This window comes from Protomyctophum parallelum (genome assembly GCF_964188405.1).
Source record: "Protomyctophum parallelum genome assembly, chromosome: 6".
In the NCBI taxonomy this organism is placed as follows: domain Eukaryota; kingdom Metazoa; phylum Chordata; class Actinopteri; order Myctophiformes; family Myctophidae; genus Protomyctophum; species Protomyctophum parallelum.
This window is the reverse complement of record NC_139701.1, coordinates 28,274,385-28,300,512: the sequence shown is the minus strand read 5'-3', so window position 1 is coordinate 28,300,512 and position 26,128 is coordinate 28,274,385. Positions and strand designations below refer to the sequence as shown.

Sequence of the window (26,128 nt, the reverse complement as noted above, 5' to 3'; positions counted from 1 at the left end):
GGGTCAGGTTGCACCCAATTCTAGGTCTTGACTCAGAGCTTTACTAAGTAAGAGAGAGTTTCCAACGGAAATTAAACATTAATAAGTTAGGGAATAAACACTCCACTCGACACATATGAACGAACATGTTTGACCGACATTCATAGAAATTCCCCATTGCGTACGATACAACCATGAACCACGTAGCTACTCTGCATATTGGGATGCAGTGTACTGTGGCACTTTGGGTTGTGCTGACTTAAGGGAGAGTCCTTAAATAACTCTGTCTCCTAAGGGAGGGAGACAATGCTACAATAGGTTCCATTTTACTCTGTGTTATTCTGGAAAGGGGAGAATGGAACAGGGACGGGGACAGGAAAAGAATACAGGGCAGAAAGCAGGTTAGGTAAGGGGAGTAGAGGCGGCTGAAGGAAAGGAGGATAAGGGACAGTCCAGTAATGAGAAGGAGAGAGACAGAGAGGAGAAGATAAGTTGGAGTATAGGAGGGAAGTGGAAAATAAAGTGTGAGTGGAGGAGGTAAGGAAGACACGAGGAAAAGGACACAGAGGGAAGAGTAAGTTGGAAAACACAGAATGCTGAAGCTGTAGGCATTACATTGCTGTGCACACCGCACAGGAGTTGCATCACAATTTACAACAATTGTACAATTTACGTATTTAGCAGCAGATCTTAATTAATTCACTGCCAATGAAGGCCCACAGCTCCAAAAAACAGTGTTTTCAGTGTTTACATGGCGCTCTTCGTTAAGCTATGAGTCACCGTTTGACTCTCATTGAAAGACTCTACCAGGAAATCACGTGATCACAAAAAAAACAGCTGCTGTTTCTGAAATGCCATTGTCTCCGTTTCTGTGACGTTGTTCTTCCGTGGCGGTCAGCATGGTATTTTCAATGGAGCCTAATTATTGAACGAACAGTTGCGTTGACAAAATAATTGTCACGGTTCGCTCTCCATCACCTCTACATCCTGGTGCTGTGGGTGTTCTTGGCACTTCAGCGCCACCAGGGGACTCCAGAGCACTCCACAGCACCTCTCTCCCTGATACTATCTCCCCACCTGGAGGTCGTCTGCAATCACCTGATGAGCCTACAAGAACCAGGCCTGTCTGCAGCTCGGCGCCAGTTCTTCACCAGTCTACGGTTGGTAATGTTAGACAGCTAGACTTAGGCTCTCAGTGTTTAGTGTTAGACAGTTTAACGTCACGCCGTCACTGTGCTTTTAACTTTACTCTGTGAACCTGTCATTGACTCGACCTTCTCTTCTCCCCTCCAGTGTTTCCGGGACCCGAGCACTGTGGAGCAACCTACGGACCCCTCCACTCCTTTCACCCCCCCGTGTTTGTGAATAAAAACCCACCCGGGTGGGCTTTACTCATGCTTTGCCTCTCCTTGCTGTGCTTTTGGGTCACACCACACTCAAGTCATAACAATAATAATAATAATAATGTTTAGTACAGAGAAAACCTGCATGTTTTGTGCAGTCAATCGTAATCTAATCTGTACATTGAAACTATAAACACCATAACACCATCTACATAACATGCTAAAGTTACATTTTAGCCTGTGCATAAGCCTGCAAGGTTGTCAAGGCTAGGGCAAGTGCTACAGGCTAAGGTGCAGTCTGAAGAGGTGAGTCTTCAGACTCACCTCTATGGTGGAAATTTATTTTTGTCCCTATTATTATTATTTGTTTTACTTGTATGTTTCTCTGTGACAACCTCCCGGCCGTTGTTTTCGTTCATTTCCGACGTTCTTCTGTTGGTTCAATCACTGTGTTTTGTTATGGCTTTCCTGTAGCTCCAGTTAGCTCATAACATTAGCTGCTATTGCCACGGTTGGCACCAGTTGGCTGTGCGCTCCCCTGCGGGCCGGTACTCAGTAATTCTTATGCCAGTTGGCCTTGCGGTCCCCTGCACCCCTCCTCCCCGTTCCTCTGGAGGTTACTCCATGGTGGGAAATAAACAATCCTCGGTGTTGGCATTGCCTTGGGGGTTTACGGGGGTAATCATTTAATATTCTGTCCATATTATCGGGTCGCAAACGTGGCATGGGTTGCCACTCGCTTTGCATCGCAGCGTTCAGAGTATGGGTTGGTGTTCAGAGTATGGGTTTTTATGCCATTCAGACTGCCATTGGCTTAGGAGGCAGCATGACTAGGTCGCTAAAAAGTCGCTACAAGAAAACAAGCGATTGTAAGCCAGGTTTAAAAAAATGAGAAAGAGGAACAAAGGGGAAGAATCTCATTGAGGAAGTGTGTCAAAAGTATGAGGACGTGATGAATGAGGTGTCAGTGGTGCAGCGAGGTTTCAGACAATGGTGGTTCGTGGTTGTGACTTTGCCATCCTGGAGATACTGTGTATAATTCTGTGACATCTCCTTGAGCACAGCTCTAAATGTATTATTGAAAGAACACACCAGGGACAAAGAATACAGGCAGACAACAGGGCCGTCCTCTGGCATAAGTAGTATACTGTACCAATGTGTACCATGCAGACACATAATGCACATTTTAAGCAGAGGGGAGCATCTGAGTAGAACCTCTCGCTGAGGAAACATCCTGTATGTCGTTTTTATCCTATGAATGTATAAATATTCCAGGATAATGCCACTCCTCATGCCCCTGGAGAGTTTTTAGGCATGCTCCTTAACATTTGTATTGACTTTGTGAATCATTTATAAATATTCTTGGAAGTGAAAAAAACAAACAATGAAACAAAGAAACCACCTGTGTACTTACACCATTCAAGGATCTGGTGCAACCAATCCCCCAGAACCGAGAGGGAGAACTTGAAGCGCATTTGTTATATTTTTGTGAAAAATGTTGTAACTGTCTATGTAAATGAATTGTTGTAAATAGAAATATATAAAAATAAATGGAAACTTCTTTCTTAATGTTTCCTATATTTCCTGTGTATCTTACCCTTGGGCTGTTTCTGCTCGTGGAAGATGACCAGGTCCAGAGGGTTGTTGAGGTGTTCGGCCACTTTGGCCACATCATGGCCAGTCAGACGGTTGGTTCTGTATATAGCCTCATCCTCCAGGTCTGTCCAGTATACATGATCCTGCAACACATTAGTAAAGCAGGATCCTGTTATGTCATTCAATTAGGGGAGACCTTAATCCTGCATGGGAAACTTCAGTGTCACCCAGCTGATGGCTTCTCAAATGGTCATGATGAATGCTTGAGGGGTTAAGTGTCTTGCTCAGGGCTACATCCATACCATACCATACCATCTTTATTTCTATAGCACATTTAAATAACAACAAGTTGTACCAAAGTGCTTTACAATAAAATAATACAAATCACAACTTCATTTAAAAACAAACAACATACAGTACACAGTGTCACTTTCAACATCAAAAAGCTCATACTATGCTAGGAAAAGCCAAAGAATAAAAATATGTCTTGAGGCGTGATTTAAACACCTGAAGAGTGGGGGCCTGTCTTATGTGCAGAGGCAGCTCATTCCAGAGCTTGGGAGCTGCGACTGCAAAAGCCCGGTTCCCTCTAAGCTTCAGCCTTGATTTAGGCACCACCAGGAGAAGCTGGTCAGAGGACCTGAGGGTCCTTGTGGGAACATACGGTTTGAGTAGTTCAGAGAAATAAATGGGTGCCAAACCATTTAAACATTTAAAAACAAAAAGCAAAACTTTGAAATCAATCCTGTATCGCACAGGAAGCCAATGGAGGGAGGCTAGTACAGGACTAATATGGTCACGCTTACGTGTACCTGTAAGCAACCGTGCGGCGGCATTCTGGACTAACTGTAAGCGAGATATGGAGACCTGGTTGACTCCAATATACAGGGCATTACAGTAGTCGAGGAGGGATGTCATAAAGGCATGGATAACAGTTTCGAACACAGGGCGGGAAAGACAAGATTTTGCCAGCCTTCTCAGCTGGAAGAAGCTCTTTCTGACTGTTTCATCGACACAGAAATGGGCGAGCAGGGAGGTGAGCCGGTGATCTTCTGATTGCCAGACGACCTCTCGACCAACTAAGCTACGGCCACCCCAAACTTTAATATGTAACGTTTAAAAGTTTGGTAGAATCACTTTGCAATTCATAAGGAATGATCTTTGACAAAGAACTGCAAGATAAAAGATTCGTTAAACGAGGCAGTTTCAAAGCTACTTCCATTAAAACATTACTTATTGAAGTGAGGACCGAAGAGAATTTCAAACACACTGAATAAATAATCTCTCGTGATGGAGCGAGTACTGTTCTGCATTATTTGACATGCTTAGTGCTGCCTTCTTCGCAGTCCCTTTGTTTCTATTTTAGATATTGTCTCCGCCAAGCCAAAGGCGTGGCCCAAAGATCTCTGTATGCACAGGAAAACATCAACTATGAATAAAATAATAATAAAGAGGAGAAAGGATAAAAGCAAACAGCAGTTTGGATGGATAAAAGAGAGAAAATAAAATTAGTAAATTTATCATAATATTTATACATTATGAAACAAAGGCACAGATAGAATAAGAGATGTAAGTCATGTATTGTCTCAATAGATAAAGGGTTTATTTTTACGGTCTTGTAAAGGTCAAAGAACTACAGGGATCCAAACACAGGTTTTTTCTTGTGCATGTGTTTGTGTATGTGTAGGCAAGCATGTTTCTGTATGGTTCTCTCTGTTCTCTGTATCGATGGACTTAACCTTTCCTTCTCCTTCTCTCCATCCTGTCTCCTATAAGATGGCCATCTCTCCACCTCCACATTCACATAACCTTTACTCACACAGCAGCTGATAGAAAGATGAAAGGCAAACAGCTGCCAAGGTGATATAAGACAATATTGACATCTCTGTTTTTCCATCTTCCCCTCTCCCTCTTCCATTGTCAGTCTCCAACTCAGCAGTGATGGTGCATTGCGGCCCTGAGCAGTTCGGAACTATTCACTGTGCGATCAAGGTGAGTCTTTGTATCAAAGCATAGCCCCAGACACTCGGCCACGTGTATAGTTTACACAAGCACGCAGGCAGGCAGGCAGGCAGGCAGGCAGGCAGGCAGGCAGGCACAACATTGCACCACGGCTCCCACAGGGAGAGTTATACTGTAGGGTAAGGATTGCACATCTGTCTGCTGTTGTCAGTATAGGACGAGGTGGGTACATCAGGATGTGCAGACCTTGCACGTTCAATGGAAGGAAAAAGGATACAGTGACCTTTGTCAAGAGTGAACCTGAATAAACACTCTAAAAGAACCTTGGAATGGCAAGTCAATGTGACCAGCCCCTATTGTTGGCTGCTGGGTGGACATGTTACACCAAATGTAAAATTCACAGTGCAGTTTGTTATTTACTCTCCTCCCAGAGGTACCTTCCCTAATCTGGTGAATGAAGGCAGGGATAGCAGCTCAATGTTTAATTGCCTGCAGGACTTAACTGGTCCTGGGAGGTATGGTATTTATTTATCTGCATTCAGCTACAAAACTGCTGAACAGCTGCATCTTTGATGGTCCTGACTCCTGGCTGAGTTCACTACAAAAGAAGACAATATCTGTCAATACATTATTTATTATTAAATTATTTTATTTGATTGCTTTCCTAGTACCTCCTATTCTATTTGCTTTATTTTCTCTTTCTCTCACTGTTCTTTTTCTATGTTTCCCTTTGTCATTCTTTGTCTTCTAATCTCCCTTCCAAACTCCTGTACACTAGTCTTTTACTCACGGTTGCCTCCGGTCACACCAACATGAGAGACAAGCAAGCGGCGCAGTGAGACTGAAAACAATGTTCTCTGCGCTCTCCCTCCCCCTAAGGACTTGCATGGTGTCTAGGCAGGGAAGGGGGGGGGGGGGATGCTGGTATGAATCGTCCATGTGTGTGTGTGTGTGTGTGTGTGTGTGGTGTGGTGTAAGTAATGGGGGGTTAGACTTTGATGCATGGGCCCAGTACTTGTGCCTCTGCTGCGGTACTAAACAGCAGTTGTCCACTGCAGTGATTTTAAGTTTTTTGACAATTTGCTCCTTTTGTATCAATAATGAATAACAATGGTGTTACAGGGTTAAGGTGCAAAAGGTTCCGAGTTGGAGCTGACCATTATCCATAATGTACTTTGTTATCATATGGTCTATATAATGTGCACGATAGTGTGTACATTAAGTTTAAAATATTGCAAATAATTAATTTGATCAATATCACCTTGATCTATTGTTGTAGACTGTTTGATAATGCTATAAAATGACAGGTGATTACTTTCATGAGTTGAGCTGAAAGACGTTAGACAGCAGGTGTTTATCCTTGCCAAGCCATGCAGTAATAAAGGTGTGTTAATTTTTTAAACGGAACAGTGTGCTCTGGATATTTTTTAAGTTACCCTGAAGTACTCCAACATACTGTGTTATTCAGCAGGAATATGTTTGAACTAAGGTGCACTCAAAAGAGACGCCTCCAATGTACATAGCAGGCAGACTTTCCATCACCAGTATTGTTGGTAACAATGGAGCCTGCTGCACCGTTCTCTTTTTTTAATTCGCTCTGTGTCCTGCATGGCTACTACACAACAGAACAGCAGAGGGCTATTAATCTACAAGGGCTAACTTTCACTGCTGCCTAGAACGTTACACTGGCGAGTGCTCTGTCTCTCTCACTCACAGAAACACACACACACACACACACACACACACACACACACACACACACACACACACACACACACACACACACACACACACACACACACACACACACACACACACACACACACACACACTGGACATGATGGATTTCCCATTTCCCAGTCGCAGCGTTGTTTCTCATCATCACAGTGTGTGTATGTCTCGGCGAGAGCAATGGACCTGGGCTTCCCACTCTGAACGCATTTCAGACAATTCTTCTCTCCCTCCACTTCTGCTCGTGTCCCTTAATGCTCCTCACTACCGCCAATGTTGCCTTGATTTTATAACCCGCTCACATACTGTACAGTGCAGCTCCCGCATCCATAAACAAACCTAAATGAGTTCCATCAGTTCTGTTAGCCACGTTATCGCCACTCTCCTCTTCAGCTCGCTCTCTGTCCTCAAGCATTCGTCGTATAATCGACGTTATCCTTCCCAGGTGGGAGGGGGGGGGGGTGATACAAGGACAGAGAGGGTGCTAAGGTTGAGCTGATTAATAGCTGCTGTATCATAGCCTCGCATAGCGATACTAATATCACTTCGTGGCTATTAGTCTCGTCCCTCTCAGTATTAGTAGATTTATTTCTGCAATGTCCCGCCCCATATTTGCATACTGCGTCCTCGTGGGTTCCAGACTAATCTGGTTGGCTCGTCACCACTTCGAGCAGCCATGAAGTCCTCCCACAATTGAGAGGGGCCAGACTTAATCTGCCTGGGGCAATATGCATTGCAAAGGCAGATAAAGGCTGGCTACGCGAGGCTAGCTGTATCAGCCCTAGGGATAATATGGCAGCTAAACAATTATCGTAAACTTAAGTGCCACTGCACTGCACTGAAACGTGCTTGCTGCTGATGGAATATGCCATGTCAAAGATGGATGCCAAACACAGTTGATGAAGATGGTTTGGTAAAATGTATGGAGACACTGGAGCGCAAAGGACATTAGAAAATGTTGCTACCTTATTCACAGAGGCCAGCTATGTTTTCAGCCAACTGTCTCAATGCCTCCCCAATCTGAAATATCTGTTAGCCTACCATTCTCTTCGCCAGGCCAGTTATTTAGTTGACCAGGGTCCCCCAGTGCTCAATATTACGTTCGCTGCTTTTTTCCCTATCTACTGTACATCGTCTCTTTGCTGAAAATAGCCCATCTACAAGCTCACAATGTGTCACGCATTGTGAGCATGTAGATTTATTATTTTCTTACCAAAATAGTGACGCTAGGGTTCAAGTGATTAGCAGATTAGCATTGTGTTTGGTGAATATCTAAGGCTATAGGTATGTGATAAACAATCACTGGCCATATATTATTTCCAGAGGGTATGGTGATAATCTATGCAATATCTTGACACTTGCCTCAGTCCAAGGGGATCTTGCATACATCACAGTCGGTTACTAGGCTACGTCTATCACCACTAATCAAAAGCGATGCGATCCTTCCCTTCCCTCCTATCCTACCTCGAAGATAGTGATGGCGTACGGGTGTCCCAAGTGGTCATGGGAAGACAGTAACACTTTGCGGTTGTCTCCATTCAGGTCCACACTGGACAGCAGGTGTAGCTTGGAGTCTACCCAGTACAAACGCCTGTTAGGTAGGTCTGAAAGAGAAAGACAAGAAGGGAGAGGGAGGAAGAGAAAGAGAGAGAGAGAGAGAGAGAGAGAGAGAGAGAGAGAGAGAGTAAAAAGAGTTGCAATACATTTAGACAATTAAACCCTATACTTAGTTGACAAAATTTACAATGGCTCTGAGTCTATATATTCTCAAAACAATTGCTGTTTCAAAGTGATCCCCCCAGCATAGGGATGCTAGAGTTAGATACAGAGTGAGGACAAAAGGGGAGGGGCAGTACCATGGATGAGAAAGCGAGTTCGGGAGGAAGGCGTGATAGAAGGAGAGAAACGGAAATAGAGAAATTAATGATACATGATGGAGAGGGAATGGGGTGAGTGGGACGGAAAAGATGAAAAAACAATATGTGGAAAAAACGGGCTGAGGGATTGTGAGTACAGAGAGAGAGAGAGAGAGAGAGAGAGAGAGAGAGAGAGAGAGTGTGTGTGTGAGTGTGTGTGTGTGTGTGTGTGTGTGTGTGTGTGAGAGAGAGAGAGTTGGGGGGTTGTAGTGAGCGAAGAGAGAGGAGAAAAGAAAGGTCATTTGAAGAGAAAGGGCCTAGGGTGAGAGGTATATGATTGTAATGGGCTGCTAGCTACAACATCAATCTTCTCTGACACGACAGCTGAGACCCTCATGTCAAAAAATCACAGCTGTGATTGAAGCACGACGCGGGTTGACTTCTCTACAGGGAGAGGACGAGAGGGGCGGTGTCAATGTGCCCTTGAGCAAATCGATTAGCCTGGCTGAACTTGTTTGAATATAATCGTATATGACTGGAAATTATCAGAGAATACCTCGTGTATCTTACGACCTTATAAAGGCGGGACGTTTAACACGCTGTGGAACGCGGTATAGGGCAGACCAACAAAAGAATACTCAATTGGAGAGCGCTGCGGGCCAAAGCAGGACACAGAAACTGCAGAGTAATATTCATTCACCACTTCACCTCTCCCGGCTCAAGCAATCACTTATTCTGCTCGGTGCTCCGTGTAAAATCAAAGACCAGAGGAAAATAGGCCTCCCATATCGAGGCGTGCCACAGGTGTGATCCTGAGCTCACACTCAACTTAACTCCCAAAAATAATTTGTTTTCATACAGATGTAGCGACACCTCAGTTCCACCCCAAGCAAGGCAACTCTGCATGCCTCAGGCAAGGGTGGCTGGGAGAAATTGTCTGGTGCCGTGGAGGGATTTGGAACAGATGATGGGAGGTATTGACGTGGCCTGGACTGAGTGGCTTATTCATTCAGGGGCCTGTCGTCGACAAGCTGATTTGATTGATGAGAGAGACACACAAACAATAAGCCAGTCTCATAGCAGAGGAACAAATCTCTGGGGTGCATGGTGGCTCGGCCAGGTTACTGCACAAACCACATTATGATCCCTGTGAGCCGTGGTGACGAGTTTAAACTTTAAATCTGTCTTGCAAGACTTCAGGGGTCAGATACTACATTTTGTAAGGGCAAAAGAAGAATGAGAAAGAGGATCAGTGTACCACTCTAGATGGAATGAGGTATTTATGGCATCAATCTCATAGTAATCTCATCTCATCTCATCCCATAGTTTTGTTGAAGTTGATATGATATCGTATTTGTTTTTGTTGTCATTATGTTGACTACTTGAGTGGAGAGTGGAGATTATTTATTTACCAATACCAGTTGAGGTTAAGGCCCTGTTTTCCTCCCAGCAATTTGAGAGAATAAAGAATAATTTTCCTATGTCACTTTTCTCAAACTAAAGGGTTGTGTGATGAAGTGTGAATTAGCCTTAAGCGTCTTACCAAGGGTGATTCCGTTGGGCCACTCGATGCGTTCTGACACCAGAATTTGTCGGTCCACTCCATTCATCCCTGCCTTCTCTATCTTGGCCTGACCTCCCCAGTCTGACCAGTACATGAACCTATAGGGGGAGGTACATATATCCCAGTTAGAACACAAACAGCAATATTTGCATGAATATGAAAGCTAAAGTACTAGCGTCTGTCTGGAAACTGCACAAAGCTTGTTATCAGCTGCAGCAGATGTAAAGGCTATGGGTAGGCTATGTCACAGACACTCATCATCAAGTGTGTACTTATGATAGGACAGTTTCATATCTTAAACAAGTTACATAAATAAGAATTGTTGCTAATCAAATGCCGTTCAGTTCAATTAGGCCTATATAGCATATCTCTTTGGAGGATCATGTATGAGAGTCTACTTTTTCTTTGTTTTGCTTTTTGTTCTCTTTGCTTTGAGACCATATCCCAATTATCTCTCTCTGCCTGAATATACAGAGTAGTATCTCTCTCTTTCTATTTTTCTCTGACTTCATCTCTCTCCAAGCGTTCACATCACAATTAAACAGACCTTGCAGGCAAACAGAATGTTTCCACGAAGTTAACTTCATGGACATACTGTGTGTGTGTGTGTGTGTGTGTGTGTGTGTGTGTGTGCGCGCATGCATGCGTGCACGAGCGTGTATGTATATGCGTGTGTGCATCTCAGTGGAACCTGCTCTGCCTAGGCTATATATATATATTTACTTGCGCAAATAGCAAATTGTGCCTGATTTGCTGGGACCAGAGTACATGGTGTGTATATGTATGACTAGCTCTCAATGATGACGTAAGAAATATGGTCATGTATGTAATCTGATCCCAGCAAATCAGGCACAAATTTGCTGTTTTATTTGCATACGCATCAAAAGTGGCGGGTTGGCTGGGACGGTTTTGGGCGCAAAGTAACCACAGTATACCGCTAATCAACTTACAAATTATATATACAGTATAGTATATGTATGACTAGCTCTCAATGATGACGTAAGAAATATGGTCATGTATGTAACCTGGTCCCAGCAAATCAGGCACAATTTGCTGTTTTATTTGCATACGCATCAAAAGTGGCGGGTTGGCTAGGACGGTTTTTGGCGCAAAGTAACCACAGTATACCGCTAATCAACTTACAAATTAGTATTACATATATATAGTATATGTATGACTAGCTCTCAATGATGACGTAAGAAATATGGGTCATGTATGTAATCTGGTCCCAGCAAATCAGGCACAATTTGCTGTTTTATTTGCATACGCATCAAAAGTGGCGGGTTGGCTGGGACGGTTTTTGGCGCAAAGTAACCACAGTATACCGCTAATCAACTTACAAATTACATATAGTATATGTATAACTAGCTCTCAATGATGACGTAAGAAATATGTGGATTAAAGGACCCAATGCCAGAGTGTAATTGGTTTTCGATGGTGACGTAATGACGATATGTTTTAGTATTGGGAGGCACTGATTGACATATACAACACCTAGTATTAATATCACTATAGTCCAAGATGAAATACATTTAAAACAATTGACAATTTAGAATAAATAATAGAATAATTATACTGTATAACATATTTTAATTCAGTTTATATACCTTTTTTTCATCACATATCAATGATTTATTTTTCTTTGAAAAACTAAAAAGGGATCCAGAATATTTCTAAATTGATAAAACTGTATTTCTTATATAGATAGAAACTTGAACCATACTTAATAATAATAGGTATTTACATGCATAAAGTAGGTAGGTAGCAAATAGTTACACCTAATAATTAGACATTTCAAACGTTCCTTCACAGAGATACTGAGATTTCACAGTTTACAGCGGTCGAAAGTACTTGCGCGCTCTGCTTGCGCACTAGTTGGCCATTTATGGCCTACTAGTGTGCAACAAGCAAGTATGCACTCGACAGAGTGCAGTTCTAGTTTTCTATGTATTTCATTCTCGTCAACCTTCAAAATACAGTCCTGGGGGAATAATAAGAGACACCAGAAACGGAGAAAGTACTGTAAACCAAGGTACAATAATGTTCCCAAAACAGAATTTGTTTCATCCTTTTGGAAGTACATATAGTACTAGACGTATGTGTGTGTGTGGATACATAATACCAATACATCTGATCTTATATAAGGCTATGTACTGTAGTTAGCATGTTTCACATGCACCAGAGAGACAACCTCCAGTGTGCTCAACATTGTTGCTCCATCTTGATCTCATCCCTACAGTTAAGTACATCCCTCCCTCTTTTGGCCCTCTACCCTCTGTCCTCTCCTCACCCTTGCCGTGGGTCCACAGCGATGGCTCGCGGCTCGCTCAGCTCAGTGGCGATCAGCACTTTCCTCTTCCTGCCGTCTACTGTGGCGATGGAGATGCTCTTGTCGCCAGAATCGGTCCAATAGATGTTTTTGTGGACCCAGTCGACGGCCAGGCCCTCGGGGGAGTGGAGCGCTGATTCAATCAGTGTCACCTGCTCTGAAGTGTCGCTCGCCTTGTTGATGTACGCACTGCAGGGGATGAACGGATGAATTACAATAATTACTAAATAATGAAACAAACATGTATGATATATAATCATATCAGAGAACGCAATATCATTTGACAAGACAGTTGATCAGTCCATTCCTGTCAATTCTATCCTTGTTTAGGGTTAGAGAGTAGAAGTGCTACAAGGCAGCTAGCATAGATAGAAAACAAAAGAAGAAGAAAGAGGTTGGGTACTACAGTATACTGTAGGTTCAGAAGAGGTTCAGTTATGGGGCTTAATCACTGCTGGGAATAAAATGAATCTGACACTGGTCACAAACGGATACACAATGGTTAACAAACCAAGAAAGATGTAAAATGTATTTGTTCAACACAAGGCAAACGTTGTACTGTATTACACTATTCAGACTTTGCCGTCATGTCCACACCAATTTCCCCTCTCTGTTCAACCACCATACAGTATATACAGTATACTTATACAATGACTGGGTCCCCCAGGGGTCTATTCTTGGTCCCTTTCATTTTTTCACTACGACAAATCTCTTTCCCGAAAATAGCCAATATACAACGGCTATTTTCACTTAATGTACACCCATTATGGAATGTGAAAGTGTCCACCTTTGACACACGGCCTCAGTGTGGGTAATGGGGACTCTTCAGGGTTGCTGATGCCGTGTCAAGGCCACCCTAACCTGTCACCTCCATAAGGACCTGGGTTACCCCTCCGAGCAGCTCCTCCGAGGGAGAACAAGCCTGTCTCCTTTCATCAGCGGCTCACAAAGAAACCTGCACGTTCTTTTCTCTTTGTCTCCCCATCTCCCCATCTCTTTCAATCTAGTTCTCTCTTTTCCTAACTACAGTAGCATCCCCATCGCTTTACCCTCCCTGTCTTTATCCATGCCTTCATCCTTGAACTCCATTCTCTTTTTCTGTCTCCTTCCGTCACTACCTGTCTCTTCCTCCATGCCACATTTGTCTCCCTTTTGTGTCTCTTACTGTCACCATCTGTTTCTCCTTTCCTGCCACGCCACATCTGTCTCTCTTTTTCTGTTCCTTACTGTTACGATCTGTCTCCGTCTCACCTTTCCTGACACATCTGTCTCTCTCTCTCTCTCTGTCTCTTGAAGTCAATTTATACTTTGAGCATTAAGTGTCGAACACATTGCACCGTTTTAGTTCTTGTGCATCTCCGTGGTAACTGGTAGTACCAGACATTACACATTTTCCAGAGGTAAACGACAACATCTGCGATGGTCTGGCGCAATTCAGATGTCAATCTTGTAACGTGACGCATCGTTCGACACATGTCACATAAAGTAAAAATTTGACTTTATGGTCACCATCTGTCTCCGTCGCTCCTTTCTTGCCACATCTGTCTCCCCTCCAGCCACTCCCACCTCAACGCACTCTCCTCAACTTACCTTGTGTTTCCTTAATTAGTGCTTAATTAGAGCTCTACTGTCATGTAGTCTGTACATTCTTGGTGGGTCCTGACTCAGAAACATGTTTGGAAATCGTTTGCCTGTAGTGGACTGCCTTCCTCCTTTCAACCTCAGTGACTGAATAAATTCAATGATTAGGACCTGCTCTGCCTCCGGTGATCTGCACTCTCTTTTCCCTGACACAATCTAACACCTGCCCCTATCTCACCCCCCATCTTCTGTCTCCTCTCTACTGCAGTATGTAGGAGGCTTATATTAGTATTACGTTGTTCACTCTTGATTCTATGATGTCACACTACTATCATAATAGCGTGCCGTGGGTTCGAGTTACGATCCTGACGGCCTTTGCTGCGTGTCACCCCCCCCCCCCCCCCATCTATTGTGTACCTATCAATAAAGGCATAAAAAAAGCAAAAAAATATGTATCTTAAAATAATGTAATAACAATATAAGGTCATTCTACAACAGGTCCCTGCACTGGAACAATAACTAACACAAACACTAACCCTATCCTAACCCTGAAACAATATACTGTAATGCCCTGTCCCACCATGATCACAATCGATTGCATTTACAAAGTTAATTTAATGTTGAGTGTACAAATGCAACAAAAGAGTGTCTACATAGAACATCTCTTTTTACATTTACATCTTTGTACACTCTCTGAGTTAAATCAACACTGAGGATTTTACCGTGTAACAGGACATAAGGAAATGAGGCGATGATAGAGAGACATAATGTAAGAGGGAGAGATTCCCGATCTGCAGCAGTCAGGAAGCAGACTGTGTCATTAATTGGCTGTGTTAGACGTTAGCTTACTGTCATATTGTGCTAGATTACCCTGGGCTCCGTTCCCACATCCAGGAGGTCTATAAAACACTTGCTTGCCTCTCACTCAGGGGTTAATTTGAACAAAGGGCATGGCATATGTTATAGCACATACGGTAATGTATTGCCAAATGCTTTCCACTTTAATTACAGGTTCCAGGTTACCCACTTCTTAAACCCTTTACCATTCAACACGGCTGCCATTTTTTAATTAAAGGGATATTTCACTAAAACAATTTTCTTAGGTCAATGTATCGTCTACTCAGGCTTTTGTGAACAGCTCGATTCAGTATTTAGATATTTGACATTGGGTTTTATCTTCTTTATCTTCCTACTTCATACAAACCCATTGTAACTTCAAGCTCCATTTTAACCATGTTAGATTCATGGAAGACACCCGTCCGTGGTTCCGCAGTGTCATGCTAATACGAGAGGAGATCGTGTTTTTACACATACCTTTTAAATTCGTTTTTAATACTTATTTTATTAGATTTCCCCCCAAAATATAAAAAGTTAATGAAAAAAGTACATGAAGAAACAACGTGCAACGGTACTGTTGTTTTCTGTCTTGATCGTTTCTGTGTAAACGTGGCCTTAGAAGGATATATAGCAGAATAGAAACTTTAAATCCTATCCTGATACTTGATCTGTCATTTTAAAACTACAATCCATACGTTTTATATCCATTGCTTCCATTGCTCAATAATGTCTTAAGTCCAATACAAAAGACTTAAGACATTAATAATAATCAAGGTCAATAATTATTGACCTTGTTAACCAGTGCTACCCGACGCATGACATTTCTCAATGGAATAGTAGGGAGACCACCTCCAACAACTGCAGATGTACTAGCTATATTAATACTCTACTATGCCCATTGGTTAGAATAACATTCACAAAAAAACATCCCGGATTCACACATTGTGTTAGGGATGAAACTCTTGATGCCAAACAAGTGGAGATATGTATAAAGTTATTATCTTGCCAATCTGTTGGAGTTTTCTTTCTTTTTTCTTTTTCTTTTACAAGACAAGGCTGTTTGGTGCAGGGTGATTAGACAGAGACAGATGAGGGCCATATGAGGAAGCAGATTGTACCGTTGCAGTTAATTGGCGTGTTATTGTTTGCTACAGACATCTTCATCATGGAAGTTGGCACGTCATCGACTCATACCATACCAGTCACTATCGATTAGCCAGCAGCATAACACTGACACAGAGAGTGAAGTGACAAGAATCAGTGAAAAAGAAAAAGAACCAGCGATGGGCTCCAGAATCTTTTGACTGTGGGGTGCTATTGGGGGTGCTGGCTATCTAATGAATTTTGGTTTACATAGAAGTCAGTCAATTGGGGGAGGGGTGGCTAATGTTTGTGTGGAGGAGAAGCAATAAAGTGTCATTAGCACTGACATTTAAGGCCTTTAGCCCATTTTATCACATTTCGGAGTATCCAAAAGAGGGTGCAAGCAGTGGAATGAATCAAAAGGACTGAAAATACAATGCTGAAAACATAATAAAATATTTATTTTTCTAGTTTTTTGGTGTTAGTAGAACAGGAGATCTATATAGGACAGAGATGAGTTAGAGATGGAACCTTAAATATAAAAAGCAAAGCAATTCAGCAAATGTGAAACGGCAGATGGCTAAAAGGATGTGATTAAATGATGAAGGTGTGTTCAGCCAGAGTGCTAAAGCATAAAACATAATGGCAATAAAGTGGATTTTATGCTATGTAATGCACTTCTACAGTGAACACCTAAGTCCATGACTAAACTACACACTTGAGAGTTACTGCACAAAGTGAAAGCAATGGTGTCAATAGCAGATTGAGCTTTAAGGTATTATTACCGTAGATCCTGTGGAGTCAGCCACAGAGAAGAAAATAATGAACTGTCTTAGTGTGGGATATTCCAAAAACAATAATCACAAAGTGCTTCATGTTCAATAAACGGCAGAAACAACAGACAGACAGGTGTGATGACATTTGGACATGACAAGAAATTATGAGAGAAAATGATTTATTGACATACCATGCATGCAGTGCGGTATAAACCATGGAAATTTATGTTTTGGAATCTCTGTTTGGACACCCTGCACCAAACTATTAATTAATTCATTAATTATTTAGAAAAGCCAATTATTCTTCCTTACTTTCTCTCCCAATTCATTGCTATTCCACAAACATTTGTGTTGCCACCTGGCTTCCCTCCTAATTGTGTCTTGCTTGGAGATCAAACCCCAATAGAACAGAAGGACTTCGATATCAATAGTGGACATCTGACATGGAAATGTACTGTAAGCTTGTAGTCAGTCTATTTTCTGCAAAGTGGTAGAGGGGAAACATTTAGGGGGCCAAGTATCGGTCAGTTATAACTTATAGTTAGAAGGCTTAAGTGGTTAAAGTCAAGTTTAACATGAAAACTGTGTTTATTTGTCCTTGTGGTCACATGACATGCTCACACAGAGACACGCACATCTCTGTGTGAGCATGTTGACTATGTGTGTGTAGATGAGTAATGATGGTGATTATTTAGGCAGTGAAATTAGCAAGAGCATATGGCTCAACTGAGATGATATAAGGCACCTCCCATTGCCTGCACACGCACACACACACACACACACACACACACACACACACACACACACACACACACACACACACACACACACACACACACACACACACACACACTAAACTTGCTTATGGACACCCATGAGACAAACATCCATGCAATGAGAAGTGTGTGTGTGTGTGTGTGTGTGTGTGTGTGTGTGTGTGTGTGTGTGTGTGTGTGTGTGTGTGTGTGTGTGTGTGTGTGTGTGTGCGTGCGTGCTTGCTTGCGTGCGTGAGTGTGTGGACGTCAAGGACAAACAGAACACCTTTCACTGTCAGACAGAAGACGCAGCCCTCCAGGTGTGACACACACACACACACACACACACACAAAGTATGACAGGTTGGGGCAGACAGCATAGAGGAGAAACATGAGAACCGTAGAGAATGGAACGAAATTCACCGTTTCCACAAACAAATATTGCTTTAAGTCCGTTGTGGATCACATTCGCTTTCAAAGAAACCTCATTATGAAGTGTAGTTTTAAAGAAACCTCATTATGAAGTGTAGTTTTAAAGAAACCTCATGAAGTGTAGTTTTAAAGAAACCTCATTATGAAGTGTAGTTTTAAAGAAACCTCATTATGAAGTGTAGTTTTAAAGAAACCTCATTATGAAGTGTAGTTTTAAAGAAACCTCATGAAGTGTAGTTTTAAAGAAACCTCATTATGAAGTGTAGTTTCCACACATGTTGTGCCCAAGGCACAGAGAAGTGCAAGTCAACGTCTCATGACACATGTATATTTTCTAAGGGTACAACATGTGCCTCTGTATTGTGAAACAAATGCACACAAAGTACGTACTGAATTAATACTGTAACTTTGTATAGTTTAGTGTGTGCGTGCGTGTTTATGCGAATACCTGTAGATTTTGCGATGATACAGATCGCACCAGAACATTTTGTTGGTGGAAACGTCTACATCCAGGGCGACGGCGTTCTTCAGTGTGGGGACCACCTGTGTGTATTCACTCTTGAGCAGGTCTATACGGCGGATCTCATGTCGGTTGGTGAACATCAGGTATGGGCTCTTTCCTGAGGAACAAGGGAAGCACTGTCATGCCATGTTACCCTTACTGTAATACACTTTAGATTGTAATCAACCTTTTTTTCTTGTTGGTACTTTGCTGTGGAGAGTGCACACTGTAAAAGTCCAAGAGTGTTCTTGTGTGTTATAAAAGTAAAGCTCACACTAACACACACACACACACACACACACACACACACACACACACACACACACACACACAGTCAACCTGTATTAAAAAGATCAGCTCACATCACAAAAGAACATGGGAGCTGTATGTGTATAAAATGGTTTAATGACAATTGGCACCAACCCATAGCACTGTTAGATACTATGGAGTATCAACAACAACGTGTGTGACCCAACCTAACCCAACAAAATGAAAAACTATTCATGCCTCAAGTGTCTAATATCAAAATAATACCACACATGGAAATGTCCCATGCACTCCAGGACATACATATGCATATGTTAAGTGTTAAGCCATGCCCAAATATGGACTGTTGGGATGTCAGAACAGGCCAGCTTATGGAGTTCAGTGTCAGGCATGCCCAAATATGGAGTGTTGTGAGGTCAGTATGTAACGGTCAGATATTTCTATCACTGCTACGAATTATTTAAATCACAGGTTGTGAATGATCTCTTCTTAAGATACAATTGATAAAGGGAATGCAAAGAAAATAGCCTAAATAAGCAAACAGAAAACAGTCAGACGCAAAGCTCACGTCAACCTTTTATCTACGGTTCAAAACAAGGAATCAATATATACAAACAGAGTTGAATGAAATGAATGAATGAATGAAACCAATGTCCGTGTCTCGTGCACACACGCACGCGCTCCCTTATTGTTTAGTATAGTTCCGTGGATGTTTCCCAACAAAGTCTGTTTCTCCAAGAGTTCCTTCCCGACCGTTAAACTCCCTCCAAAGTAAAGAAAAGGTGATAAAAATAACTTAATCCATCCCCGTAGCAAACGTAATCCAGGTATAGGCTACTCCAAACAAAGAGGAAGAAAACCCTCGGATCCTCGCGGGATGTCGAAATAAATAAATAAAAGATGAATGATCTCACCGGTTGAAGATATGTCTCGAGCCTCCTCGAACCGTGAGCTCAATCGTTCGTGTAGCTATAGCTTCCAGTAACGAGGCATTAAAGAACAAACATATATACAGGTCCCTCGTAGACTCCCTGTTAGTTTGTTTGTCTCTCCCCGTCAGGTCTCTCCCAGGCCGGTAACCTCCGCCTACTTTATGGGCGTCAGTCCAACTCAGACCCATGTCACTCAAAATATATCAAATCATAAACATATAGTGTTTAAAACCCCCCAAATAATAACAAAATCACACAATAGACAGCACAGAATTTATAGGACCTTACCCTTGACAGATGGCGTTAATTAGAAATATTAAATAATAGAACATGTACTTTTAAATGTTGCTATTAAAATAAATCATCTTTAACTTGTGTGGCAGTTGCTACAAGTACAGGCCAGCTCCATATTTGGACCCTGGGCAGGGGCCCGGTCCAGAGCTCGGGCAGAGGCCTTTTTGGGGCGGTTCTGGACAGCCGTAAATGGTAAATGGAATGGGAATAAGACAAGACCTGGTACTTAAGACACGCAAAATACAGCCCAATAACTCTGAGGGAGCCCAGACCCCACTTTAAGAACCATGTACTAGAGGCCTTTCCTGGTTGAGTCATGGCCTGCGAGCGGAGGTCATTTCACAGCTGCTGTTGCATTCTAGTGCTCCTCTGGGAGGCTGCTGCCGTTCCAAATGTTGTAAAAAGAATAGTCTATGGCTGTTGGCTGCTGGGCTGGCCGCCCAACAGTGTAGAAAAGAGCAGCTTGTTGTACTGTGCCATTGGTATGCTGACATTATTTGTGTAGCGAGCTCATAATTTTATGTTTGTTAACTGGCAGGTCCTACAGACACCTGGCTCTGTTATCATTTATGTTCTCACAGCATGCATTATTGATGAGGTGAACTTGAATTAAGCATTCAGTGCGTGCTCTCTCCCCCTTTGTGTGTGTGTGTGTGTGTGTGTGTGTGTGTGTGTGTGTGCGCATGTGTGTGTGTGCGTGTGCGTGGGTGTACAGTACATGCGCACATGGGTGTGTGTAATGAAGTATACTGCACAGGTACATATATAAAACATGCCAAACACTAGCTAGAGATGACATGTAGGTCTATTTTTGGTGCTACCGACCGCCAGTCAAAACTGTGTTTGTGGGTTGTTCTCTGTTGAAAATGTGTGCAAGTACGTGGCACATTTTTCATCACAGCGAGGGGGACATGACTCGTGCATTTGCATAATTGTCACACAGAGTATGGAAGGTCGGCTATGGCTCCATCTCTGAACGCTCAAACAAATGTGTGTGCAACTATGCATGCACGCACACACGCACGCACACACACACACACACACACACACACACACACACACACAGACAGGTACGTAGATATAAATACCAGTGTGTATGTACAGTACATGTCTGACACTGACACATGCAGTACACTGACTCTCCCTCCAGTGCAGCAGACAGCAGGTGCACATCATGATGTGTGTGAAACTAAACACATTCCCTCCAGCTCCATTATCCTTCTAACTGCACTGCATTAAGCTTTGCATTTAGCTTTGTATTGTGAACCTCTATTACGGCATGGCCTCATTGCCTCATGGCTGACACACATACTTTGTATTTATGTACTTGTTTATTTATAATTTATAAATGACCTTTATGCCTGAAGGTCTATTAACGTAAGTTTGCTATATTAAAAAAAATCGATTTTGCATAGTTTTGAGTGTGCCGAGGCTGCCTCCAAGCACCTAACCCAAGCCTACACACACACACACACACACACACACACACACACACACACACACACACACACACACACACACACACACACACACACACACACACACACACACACACACACACACACACACACACACACACACACACACACACACACACACACACACACACACACACACCCTAATACAGTAAATGTATTCAGGCATGCTACACCATGCACAGGGGGAAAATGTGATATTTTCTACTAAAATACAAACACTTTCCTCTCATTACTGGTCTCATTACTGGTCTGAATGTTCAACTGCTGCTCAGAGGAACATGGGCAGAGAAAGACAGGGAGGGTGGGTGAAAGAGACAAATAGCGAATCTTCAAGCTCACAACGTGACGCTATGCGGTGCGTTGCCTACTTGTAGATCGGCTGATTTTGGCAAAGGGATTTGAGGAAAAAGGGGAGGACCAAACCCCTGGGCAACCGTGGTCGGCGAAGTATATAGGAACAAAAACAGATTGAATAATAAAGTGTAGTATTATCCCCCCTCCAGCTCTTTCTCTGCTCTGTTAAAGTCGCTTAACAAGAACACTGGCTCTCAGATACATCTTAATCTGCACCACAGACTCAGGCCTGCTCTCCCCCGTCAGCCAATTAAGATAAAGCTTTGAAAGGATAAGTTGTGTTGTCAGATAGAATAGGAGCATCGATTGGATGCACACCGCAGCATCCGCCAGTATTGTTATGCAGACTAGTAAAACAAATGTAAAAATAAATGAATAAATAAAATCATTGGTATACTGTATACTCGTGAACATGGGGAGATGGGAAGAAAAAATATGAATTCACGAATAATATGAGAGCTGATGTTGATGCTTATCGATGCGCAGTGTAATGGATGGATGTCTGTGCCATTGTTTTTATGATGAGGTGCCGTGTGGAAGTAAATATGTGTCTACGCTATCGCTAACGCTAGTGATGCCAAGCAATCTATGTTATGTGATAATGAGAGATGGCACGGCAGCTACGACTGTCTCTAAACCTTTCTGTAAACTACACAAATGAACATCAAATGTCAAAGTCGATACCACACACTCCCCATAATTTGCTGGGTGTCATGGACAAGATACATGGAGAACGACAGACAGAGACAGAGAGACAGAGATAAGGATAAGGAGAAAGGTGGAGGGCAAGAGAGAGAGAGAGAGAGAGAGAGAGATAGAGAGATCGAGAGAGATGACCAGAAAGGAGTTTTTAAATTCATAAATAAAGTAATTTGCATATCATACATCGATCCGGTTGAAACACTGCAAAAGAAAGAAAGAAACAAATAATGGTGTGTGGGCCTACCTCCTTCCATTCATTCTACATGGCGGTGGCAATTGAGGACAAATGTCAGCTCTCAATTGTAGCATGAGTCAAAGTAGGAGAGACCAATTAAGACACAGAGCTTAAGGAGAGTATATGTTTAGGCCCTAAACATATACTCTCCTTAAGCTCTGTGTCTAACATGCCCTAAACTTTAGGGCATGTAGGCCTACTACTGTAGTCTGGCTGTACTATGGACTTTGACACTTTGTCTCAGCAGTATCCTTGCTCGCCTTCATGCGAGTGTCACTAAAACTGTAATCGCTCAAGACAGATTTAGAGCTCCACAGCTGAATCTGTCGGCAAATATAGTATTGTTGTTAGCAGGAAGAGGAGGCCTGAAGGAGATCTTGTCTCTACACGTGGACCCCAAATAAAATAATTTCAGATTGCTAAAATTGTGACTAAAATAATGATTTTATGATACATTATGCTACTTGGTTACTGCCTCTGTTTTACACAGCCACACAGCACAAATAAGTCAGGTTTCAGGGAAGTAATGGCCTGAATATACTGTAAACAATAAACATAATTAGTGTAATGTAAGCCTTTATCCAAGGGGCTGGGTGGGTTATTATGTGCTCTGGCATACTCAGAATAATAACAAAACCAAATGCACAAACAGCAGCTTAAAGCAATGAACGGAATAAGACTCCAACCTGGGACTACGCTTTTAATTAGTATTGCAGGCATAATGATCAAATGCCAGTCTGAACTTAATCTGCTGATACAGTACAATCCACAGAGGTATTAGGACCAGAAATGTATAGGAAGAGTGTCTGAAGCACTCAGATTTCCACTAAACTTTTCTCTCGCTCCAAATGTCACAGAAGTTTGGGCAATTATCTTGTTTCGGCGGCAGCTAACAAGTAGCGAACTTGAGCTGGGAAGGCAGAAATAATGGAGCCAAATACGGCCTGGCATGTGGCTTGGGGCTGTGTAGAAGTGCCACGCGATGGTGTTGTGTTTTCAATGCTCTCTGCACATGACTGGGCGCTTCCGGCTAAACAAACGGCTGCAGTTTTGTAGCATGGCCCGCAAGACACACTTAATGACCCTGTCACTTCAGCTGACACATCGCATTGAATTGCATGACAGAGCATGGCAGTCAGGGTGCCCAATCCAGCTGGAAATGTGTGCATGACTGTTGAAGCAACGCTGCAGTGTGACTGCAATGTGCATGTGTGCGTCTAAAAAGTGGAGTGTTTGCCATGTGACTGAGTGTGTTTGCCTGATGTATATATACGTATGAATGTTCTGTACATGTGGGTTAGCAGACAAGCGTAGCTTCATTTAATCCACATTACCTCAGCCTCACAAAGCAAACGCCTCTATTCTTACAGTCTTGAAGCCATCCTGTGCCTCAGAGTAAATAAGCCACAGCATAAACAACAATAATAATAATAATCCACCTCGCTTCTCTTTCTTTATCGTGCTCTATCTCTCTCTATGTCCGATGCACACAGAGCTGAAGTCAACAACATGTACACAGAGCTTCTCCCTATTACTTAGATGGGCAGAGGGTTACTCTGACAGTGCGTCCATCCAATCCAACACGCCACCCCAGCCCTCTCAGCCTCTTCCATCCCATCCCACTCTAATAAATGCCTCGGCTTCTGACAAGGACTATTCGCTCTGTCTAGCGGTAATAAAGATTCACACGTGAGGCAATGATTATTTTATGCCACTTAAGTTGAGAGCGTAGGCCCTGCTTTAAGCTCTCTCATTACCACAACAGTTTTCTCCATTATGACTTCACGACATCGAAACAAGTAAATTTTTGGGTGTGTATCAATTGGTGATTGATAGTCCTTTTCACTACATAGCTCAATTGGGATAGGTTCCATTCCCACTAGGGACATGTCATAAGGCATGTGATGAGAAGTGCATCAACGTGCACTTTTGTACCATCCAACAGTGCATTGACTGTGCAACATCTTATTACGATACTTTAGTCTACGTGCTAGTTTGCTGCATGCTACTGTATATCATTGTCACAGATGAAGGCAACTGAATAATAAAATACAACTGGGTTCTTCCAAAACGCTTCAGACCTCACTTCAGACAGGGCACTTGATCTCTCATTCATGCTGTGGCATGCAACTTGCCACGGTGCAGAGTATTTACCATGGGGCCTTAGAGTGTGCAGAACCTCACTGTGTCCCAAAGTGACTTGACGCTTCTGAGGAGATATGGGGAGGGGGGCCGACTGCTAACTTTTTCATTACACAGGGCTCCAGAAAAAGATGGCAAATATTTATCTTTGCACAGATTGCTTTGCAAGATCTGAATGCAAAGCTCTCCCAGGTTCCCACAGGGCGGGAAGGGGGTACGATATAACCCAGTAGCCAGGCATGCTACTATAATGTAGATTGGTGAACATATGAATGCGCGTGCGTGCGTGCGTACGCGCGCGAGTGCGTGCGTGGGTGTGTGATGGGTGTATTTCAACCATGTGTGATTTTTCTTGAGTGGGTGCACTATATGTACAGTATGCAAGTGATAAATTGCTCACCCACAGCCTTGCAGGCCTTCGAGACGGGGTCCATTTCATAGCCTTCATAGCATTCACACTTATAGTCTCCTTTGTAGTTGATGCAGATCTGACTGCAGGTGTCGGGGTTCTCACACTCATCTATGTCTGCATGGGGAAAGGAAAGATAGCACAAGGTCACAATGATTAACAGAAATACTAGAGCGCTAGAGCCAATACTGTATATAGGCCATTATTTGACCTTTTGGACAACATTGGTATCAGCAGTTTGACAGCCAATTTTTAACCACTCTCAACCTATTTTGGCTATGTCACTAAGTCCTGACGTCACTCCTACTACCCCTGGGGTCACGGAAATATTTTCTCTATTGAAAATACCATAGGGAAAGCTTAGATCACGTAATATAAGAACTTTGTCCGTCCGTCCGTCCGTCCGTCCGTCCGTCCGTCCGTCTTCCCTGCCACAGCAGCAGTAATCACAAATGTTATACCTCCACAAGTCTTTTTGTCCACAAGTTTGTAACCGGACGGACAGTCACACTCAAAACCTATCCGCCGATCCCTGCAGATGTGTGAGCAGCCACCGTTGTTTTCTGCACATTCGTTAAGGCCTGCAGATAGAGACAGAGAGAGAGAGAGAGAGAGAGAGAGAGAGAGGGGTGGAGATAACAGAAGAATCAAGGAGAATGGAAGAAGGATTGAGTACTGATGCAGGAACACCACCAGGCTACTGGACGGAACAATGTAGTCTGGACACGAAGGTTGCACATCTGTGTCGCACACTGAAAATATCAGCTCTACAAGCTCATAACACACCACACCGCTTGTAGATCTAATAAATACTGACACACAAAGTATAAATCAGGCAAATAGAAAGAGAGACAAAGCATCCGTGTCTTTGAACATTGTTGATTTCACTGTGTGCGTGCGTGAACCTTGGGGATAGTCTTGCTATTCCTACTTCAAGTCCATCCATTATCCCATGAGGAGACTGTGTCAGGTGCCACTCATAATGTGTT

At 42.9% G+C, this 26,128-nt stretch overlaps 1 protein-coding gene across 1 annotated transcript in view; it reads right to left on the bottom strand.

The window, feature by feature from the left end:
• lrp8 (low density lipoprotein receptor-related protein 8, apolipoprotein e receptor) overlaps positions 1-26,128 on the bottom strand; it is a gene marked incomplete at its 5' end in the record, with an annotated part of 196,141 nt that overhangs the window by 12,015 nt on the left and 157,998 nt on the right. The window contains 7 exons of the mRNA XM_083768158.1: positions 2,920-3,061; positions 8,076-8,215; positions 10,011-10,129; positions 12,322-12,549; positions 18,273-18,444; positions 25,131-25,256; positions 25,601-25,720. Of these exons, the coding sequence (XP_083624284.1) occupies positions 2,920-3,061; positions 8,076-8,215; positions 10,011-10,129; positions 12,322-12,549; positions 18,273-18,444; positions 25,131-25,256; positions 25,601-25,720 (1,047 nt within the window). The remainder of the gene's footprint in view (positions 1-2,919; positions 3,062-8,075; positions 8,216-10,010; positions 10,130-12,321; positions 12,550-18,272; positions 18,445-25,130; positions 25,257-25,600; positions 25,721-26,128) is intronic.